The sequence below is a fragment of the Parasteatoda tepidariorum genome, chromosome 1 (genome assembly GCF_043381705.1).
Source record: "Parasteatoda tepidariorum isolate YZ-2023 chromosome 1, CAS_Ptep_4.0, whole genome shotgun sequence".
Lineage (NCBI taxonomy): Eukaryota > Metazoa > Arthropoda > Arachnida > Araneae > Theridiidae > Parasteatoda > Parasteatoda tepidariorum.
In genome coordinates, this window is record NC_092204.1 from 101,218,660 (window position 1) to 101,226,277 (window position 7,618).

A 7,618-nucleotide genomic window follows, 5' to 3' on the forward strand; every position below is an offset into this window, starting at 1 on the left:
AAAATAGGTATAGAAAACTTGTCTTACAACTGATAACAGTTTTAATGAAAATTTGTATATCGTTCTAATTCCATTTTTTTTTTTACCTAATTGTGTGTGATGTAAACAGAAATATCGAGAACAAAATTATTGTAAAGAATAAACCATAAATGTAAAATATTATAAAAAGAACATTTTATGATTTTATTTTTAACTTGAATTTTTCTTATTTAAATACTTCGTTATCTATTGTAATGTTTTTGTTCGTCTTACGGTTTAACTCTTTCAGATAGATACGTGTTTCCATTAAGTAAGTAACATTGTCCATTTTTCCCTTTTGTTTTTGATTTCAACTCCATTTGATTGCTTTGCATTGAGTACGTAATAATATTTGCGTTTGGAGCAGTATAGCCACTTTCAACTCTTGTAATAATTTGTACTTTTAGCCAAATGATGATTTTTGAAATATAGATATAGGAGGATGACAGTTTTATAAGAATATTAAAGAGTCAATTAGAAAATTTGCACAAAATTTGAGTGCAACTTAGTTAGTTCTTGACAGAATTTCGAGAAAGTGTTTGATTTGAGAGTCAGTCTATAATTCAAATTAAACAATAATTACACAAATTGTAATGATTAAGATGATTTTATTCTATCGTGGTTCAGTGGTAAATGTAAACTGAAACTCAGTAAGTGCAGGATAAATAATAATAAATTGTTTCCGCTCAGCGCCATCTGGTGTTATAAATCTTGATAGCAAAATTATCAACACTCCGCACTTGAACTCCTCCGAGTTCACTAAAATTTTAAACATAAAAATAAGACAAAAATAACATAAACATATTAAACAAATAACATTTAAATGCAAATAAATTTGAAATGAAATGCAAATATTCACTTGAAAGAAAATAAAAGAAAAAAGCATAAACTATTTAAGTCTATCATTGTGCATTTCAGTCATTGAGTTCTAAAGGATAAATAAGTTGTACTGGGCGTTTATATTCGCCGTTGGATTTGTGAATAAGGCAAGATCTTACAAGTCCATCACGCCCTTGAAATACTTTTGTTATAATACCTATGTCCCATAATAGTTTTGATTTTGTGGTGCCCTCCATCAAAACCACATCTCCCACTTTCAAACATTTTGTTAGGTTAGGAGAAGTAAAGTTGTGTGCAGATCTCAAATTAAACAAATAGCGCTCCTTCCAGCGCTTCCATAAATTAGCCAATAATGTTGCCTTGTATTCTTTTCTTTTTACAAGAGTCTTTTTGGTGGATTCTCCATGGATGGTTTCTATGAAATGGGCTGGATATTCTGCCTTTTCTTTACCAGGGGTTAAAAAATGTGATGGGGTAAGAATTTTCGGTTCTCCGATTTCGTTAGTGACGTAGGACAGGGGTCGAAGATTAGCGATGGTTTCGATTTCAGTCAATATAGTGGTCAATTCTTCAAAATTTAAAAGAGCTTTTCGAAGTATATTCTTTAGAGGCTCTATGACACTTTTCACCAATCTTTCATAAAATCCTCCCCACCAAGGGGCAAGTTGGACGATGAATTTCCAGGATATTCTTTTAGCAGCAAGAAAGTTTTTAAATTCTGAATATTCCAAAATATCAAATAATCTCTGAAGCTCGTTATTGGTACATTTAAAAGTCTTGGCGTTGTCGGAGAGAAATCTTCTGAATGCGAGCAGAAAAGTCGAAGTAGACATGTCTGTGACTAATTCAAGATGTATTGCTCTCGTGACTGCACATGTGAACAAGGCTATATATGATTTCTTTATTCCATTTTCACCCTTGATGTAGATTGGAACGACAAAATCAATTCCGCATACAGTAAAAGCAGGAGTTTCACTAATTCGATCTTTTGGAAGCTGTCCAGTCATTTGGGTAGAAGGTTTGGCTGTGTATCTGCGACAAATCAAACATTTCGAGACAACCTTTTTTAGTAATTGTCTTCCTTTAGGCCCCCAAAATCTTCTCCGAATTTGTACTAGAGTGCTCTCTACTCCAGAATGAAATACATTTTCGTGTTCTCGCTTGACAAGCAACTCTGCAAATTTAGACTGTCTTGGTATGATTATAGGCTATTTCTCATCATAATAATCTCTATCGGCCAATCTTCCTGTGATTCTCAGGATATCTTTTTCATCAAGATAAGGAGCTAAATTGAAAATAGTAGAAGAAGCTGGAATAGTCAAACTAGATTGGAGAGTTCGTATCTCACTTTCAAAGAATTTTGCTTGAGTAAGCTTTACTAGTATATCTTCAGCATTTCGGAGCTCTTCTGCAGTCAAAGTGTCCATATTCAGCTTAACTTTCTGTTCAAACATCTCTTTACCCACGCTATGATTCTAACAACTTTTTCGAGGTACCTAAAGTTAGCGATATTTATCAACTGAAGTTCTTCACAATCTACACATTTCATAACGGTTACTTCTTTTTTTACGATACTCAATTTGCTCATCATTTTCTTTGAAGAGCTTTAATTCTGGCCACATTTCGGTCGGAAGGGACAACCAATGTGGCCCTTTCCACCAAATGTCGGAATTCTTCAATATTCTCATGGAAGCACCTCTACTAATAAGATCGGCAGGATTGTCAATTCCGGGGCAGTGGAACCAGTCCACAGGTTGAGTAATCTCTTGAATTTCTTCTAATCGGTTAAGCACAAATTGCTTAAAACGAATGGCAGGAGTTTTTATCCAACAACACACAATAGAGGAATCGCACCAAAAGGAACTGTCACACGGAATTTTTATGGCTCTAGTAATAGTTCGAAATAATCTAACAGAGAGGAGGGCACCTGGTAGCTCAAGTATTAGTAATGTAATCATTTTGAGTGGCGCAATTCGATTTTTAGCTGAAACAAAACATGTAGAAATATGTCCATCACTAGTTTCTGATCTGATATATGCAACTGTACCATAACCCTTTAAGCTGGCGTCAGAGAAGATATGTAATTGTGAACTTATAATTTCTTTGTTACCTGCTTCGAAAAAATTATAACGTGGTATTTTCAAATCATTAAGTTCACCGAATTGTTTACATATTTCGCGCCACTGATTTTCCATATCTAAGGGTAGTTCTTGATCCTACTCCAATCCGCTTTTCAAAATGCTTTGAACTAGAAATTTTAGAAGCATTGTAAAGGGTCCCAAAAATCCTACTGGATCAAAAATACGCCCAATGATTTTCAAAATAAATCATTTTGTTATTTGCCCCGTGTCTATCAATTTTGGCAGATATTCGAACTCAAAGTAAAATACATCTCTTTTAGGATCCCAACAAACTCCCAAAACTTTAAATGGAAAGCCTGATTGTCCTAACGATTCCTTTTCATTCTGAACATCTATACCTGCATTCTTCCATAATTCACGTAATTTTTTATCATTTGTTTGAAACTTTCTCAATACCATGCCCGCATCCCGAAATATTTCAACACAATCAGAACTTATTTGAAATGCTGTATCTGTACTATCACTCTCCCTATGACGTCATTGACATATATCCTTTCATTTAGTAATTCATACGCAAGAGGCTTCGATTTTGCAAACTTTTTAATATGCTCTTTAATAGTAGCCGCTAAGAGAAAAGGGCTACAGTTGATACCAAATAGTACGCGGCAAAATCTATAAATTACTGTAGACGAATCATCATGCATCCATGTTCTCGGGGTCATCTGACCAAAGAAATCTTGTGACAACTCGATCTTCTGCATTAATCCCTATTTGTAAGAAAGCTTGCTGAACGTCCCCTATAAAAGCAATCTTGCTTTCCCGAAACGCTAGCATAAGTTCATATATATCAGGGTATAAATTTGGCCCAATATACAAACAGTCGTTAAGAGACAATTCATTTTTTCATGCACGGAACCGTCAAATACTATCCTTAATTTGCCAGTTAGTTTATCATTTCTTATAACAGCCCTATGAGGTAAATAACATTGTTTATAAGTTTGGGGATCAGAGTTCTTAACTTTCTCAATTATCCCTTCATTTTCGTAAGTTTTTAAAACTTTTTTATATTCTTCAAACAAGGATTTATCATTTTTAAATCTCCTCTTTAATTTGCCAAACCTCTCTGAAGCCAGCCCAAAGTTTTCATTTAACAAATGCTTTGTATTAGGTCTCCAGAGAAGTCGTACACTATACCTATTATTTTCAAAATGCAAATCAGAATTAAAACCTTTTAACAATTCACTTTTATTAACAGCATTTTCTTCGTTCATGGTATTTATTCCTAGTCCTTCAAGGTTCCAAAACAAAGAATAATCAACATCAGATATTATAGTATTATTTACAATCCTACTTAATTGGCAATTATTCATGAATTTCCCTTGAACCACAAAACCAAATAAACTATCGGTTGCAACGAGTCCTCTTCCCAACCTCATAGACGTATCAAAGATTACGTCATGTAGGAAATCGGCGCCGATTAAAATGTCTATATCAGCAATTTCTCCGGTATCCGAAAGAAAAATATTATTTTTCCTTGCTAATTGTTTAATTCTCTCATGGAGTGCGGCTATTTTCCCACACGTTATTTTTTCTACTACAAATGCTTCAATGCAAACATTTAATTTTTTATCGTTTTTTTTCTGAAGATTTACTTTCACTAAATCGTAAGAACACCCCTTGGAAATTTTTTCTCCAAAACCGAAAACATGCAACCGTTCAGTTTTAATGGTCCTGAGGTTCAACTCATTACGAATATCACGTTTCAAAAAACTGCGATGGCTACCAGAGTCAAATAAAATTCTAACCAGCTTCTTTACATTACCATAAATCAATGATCGATTTACAGACTTCTTTAACGTATGCTAAAGAAGTCTGTAAATAGATCATTTCATTTTGTTTTCGTTTCGAAACACATGAAAATTTCCGTAGCTCGTTCTAATTCAGACGCACTTAAACACTCTGTTTTCTTTAATGCTGGTTCCATTTTACAATTATGCACAAATCTTAAGCATAAAGCTGTTATTCTAATTAGGCTACTGAATGATGAATATCTTGCGATCAAATATTCTGCTGGCTCTTTTTCAACTGTTGCATTTACAGTAACTGATTTCTTGAACTCCAATTCATCCATGTTCTTATCAGTTTGGATTACTGGTTCTAACGATTCTGGCCATTCTGTTTCATTCAATGTTTACCATTTGGGTCCATGCAACCATAGTTTGTTGTGCTGAAGATCATCTGAGGATACTCCTCGACCTATCAGATCAGCAGGATTGTCTTTTCCTATACAATGATGCCACTCGTCCTGTTTGCTAAGTTTTTGTATTTCTTGTACTCTATCCTTCACGAACACTTTGTGTCTAATCGGGTCCCCTTTGATCCAGTAGCATGCTATTTACGAATCTGTCCAATAAAATCGTTCAAGAGATAATTCTAGAGCAGATTCAATTTTATGGCTTATTCTAGCTGATAAAAGTTGACCCATGAGCTCCAGTTTTGGGATTGATAGAGTCTTTACAGGTGCTACTCTAGTTTTGGAAGCTACAAATGAAATAATATTGCGATCAATTAATTCTATACGTGAATAAGCCACAGTTCCATAAGCTTTCTTGGATGCATCAGAAAAGCAATGCAGTTGTAGGCTAATTGTACTTTCAAGTAACAATTCTTTAAAGTAGCAACGTGGTATACGTATTTTCTTTAAATACTCTATTTCCTCACACCATTTGTTCCAAACGACTCCTAACTGTTTTGGCAACCTTTCATCCAAGTCCAAACCTAAACACCAAATTTCTTGTATTAAAAGTTTGTGTATGGACAATCAAAACCTATTGGGTCAAATAGTCGACCTGCTACTTGCAATAAGTATCTTTTAGTTTCCTTTCTTTTGGAGAGAAATGCTTCCAGATTTTTGAAATCAAAATAAAATGTATCAGTTTTCTCATTCGATCCTACTCCTAGGACCTTAGAAGTTATCAAGCTAGTGTCCAGTGCACTTCAAGACTCATCAACTTCAAAATTCAAATTCTTCAAATCTTGGGTAAGTTCAGGTGAGTTTCTTCTCCATTTTCGAAGGTCTACGCTAGCATCTTTAAAAATCTGCACACTTTCTTTACAAGTTTTCAACGCTTGTTGAACATTGTCTTCTCCGCAAAAAAAATCATCCACATAAAGAGACTGGTTCAGATGCTTGTAAGTCGACGGAAATGTGTCCATGTATTTTTTCAGATGATGTTTAATTGTAGCTGCTAGTAGGAAAGAGCTAGATTTCACTCCAAACAAAACTCTGCACATTCGGAACACGTCAAACTCCTTGTTTTCCAAATGTAAATTTTCTGGATCATCATCCCAGAAAAATCTTGTAAAGTTTCTTTCACATTCATTAATTTCAATCATCAAAAAGGCCATTTTAATATCTGCTACGAAAGCAATCAGGTTTTTCCAGAATTTGATCAAAAGACTAAATAAGTTTGGTATGAAATTAAGACCGGTGTGAAGACATTCACTCAAACTTAACTGTCCTTTATCATCTGATCCTGCATCAAATACAATCCGTACTTTGCTTGTAGTCTTATCAGTACGAATCACTGCTCTAAGTGGTAGATAAAATGTGTTTTTTTGCAAATTCTCCTCTTCAACTGGAACACGCTCAATGATATTCTCGGAAATATAGTTCTTTATTATTGATCTATATTCACTAAATAAAGTAGAATCATTTCTTAAAGTTGATCTTAATTTCATAAATCTCTTCCTTTCCACTTGTTCATTATTTTCTAACAACGATTTCATATGCGGTTTCCAGGGAAATTTAACTTTATGACGCTTATTTTCATATGAAATTCCAGCTTCAAATTCAGACATTATATCGTTATCATTAATTTTGTCATTAGATATCTTTGCCTCAATCCCTAAATTTTCAAATTCCTAAATTCACTAAGTTGTTTGGAAATGATCGACATATTAACAATAACACGCATTGTAAATAATTCCTGGCAATTTGTACTCCCCCCCCCCTTGTAAAGACCATCCACGCAACGTTTTGACTGCTACTAAATTTTTGTTTACTCGCATAATTCGCCCAGTAACTACCTCATAGTAATAGTTCCCACCCAAGAGAACTGATATTTCTTTATCATTAAACTCATAAGAATCAGCTAATTATATATTTCTCAAGTGTCTAAATCTTTTATCAATGTTTTCAGGAGGGGTCGGTAAATGTGAGGCCGTTATATTGTCTGTTTCAATTGCTTCAATTTCAATGAATAAATTTGGATCCTGTCTATTTTGCAATTTAATTTTCGCGACATAATAAGTTTTCTTTTTGTTTTCATTACCGCAAAAAATGGGCAAATTGAAATACTTTCTTCTCTGATTATAGAAAAGTTACATTTTTGGACAAGGGACGACAAAATAAAGCTACACTGATTCCCATTATCCAGGAAAACGCGGTATATTTCCTTTTTATTTTCATCCCCAGTCAAGCAGCGCATGTACGTATCTTACAAAATGCCATCGGATTTAATATTTTTAGCTTTGCCGAAACGACGCTATCAGTTACATTTTTCTGATATGGACTTTCAATATTCGAATCAGTTTGTTTCCGAAAACATATTGAAATATGGTAGGATCCCCCACAAAAGGAACAGTTTTCTTTAATCGAACATTCTGCAACATGATGC

General features: G+C 34.1%; 3 protein-coding genes across 3 annotated transcripts; all 3 read right to left on the reverse strand.

Annotated features, from left to right (window-relative positions):
• Positions 1–932: 932 nt before the first annotated feature.
• On the reverse strand, positions 933–1,865 carry LOC139426664 (uncharacterized). Its single transcript, XM_071186288.1, has one exon. The coding sequence runs from the start codon at positions 1,863–1,865 to the stop codon at positions 933–935; it is 933 nt and encodes a 310-aa protein (XP_071042389.1).
• Positions 1,866–2,387: 522 nt separating this feature from the next.
• LOC139426665 (uncharacterized) lies at positions 2,388–3,053 on the reverse strand. The gene has a single exon (XM_071186295.1). It carries the CDS (start codon positions 3,051–3,053, stop codon positions 2,388–2,390), a length of 666 nt encoding a protein of 221 aa, XP_071042396.1.
• A 2,883-nt stretch (positions 3,054–5,936) lies between these two features.
• LOC107437185 (uncharacterized) lies at positions 5,937–6,800 on the reverse strand. The gene has a single exon (XM_016049096.1). The coding sequence runs from the start codon at positions 6,798–6,800 to the stop codon at positions 5,937–5,939; it is 864 nt and encodes a 287-aa protein (XP_015904582.1).
• Between the last annotated feature and the right edge of the window lie 818 nt (positions 6,801–7,618).

What these genes read in the sequence shown, in the direction of transcription:
- LOC139426664 (XM_071186288.1), bottom strand. Translation starts at nt 1,865, where the DNA reads ATGACTGGACAGCTTCCAAAAGATCGAATTAGTGAAACTCCTGCTTTT.
- LOC139426665 (XM_071186295.1), bottom strand. Translation starts at nt 3,053, where the DNA reads ATGGAAAATCAGTGGCGCGAAATATGTAAACAATTCGGTGAACTTAAT.
- LOC107437185 (XM_016049096.1), bottom strand. Translation starts at nt 6,800, where the DNA reads ATGTCTGAATTTGAAGCTGGAATTTCATATGAAAATAAGCGTCATAAA.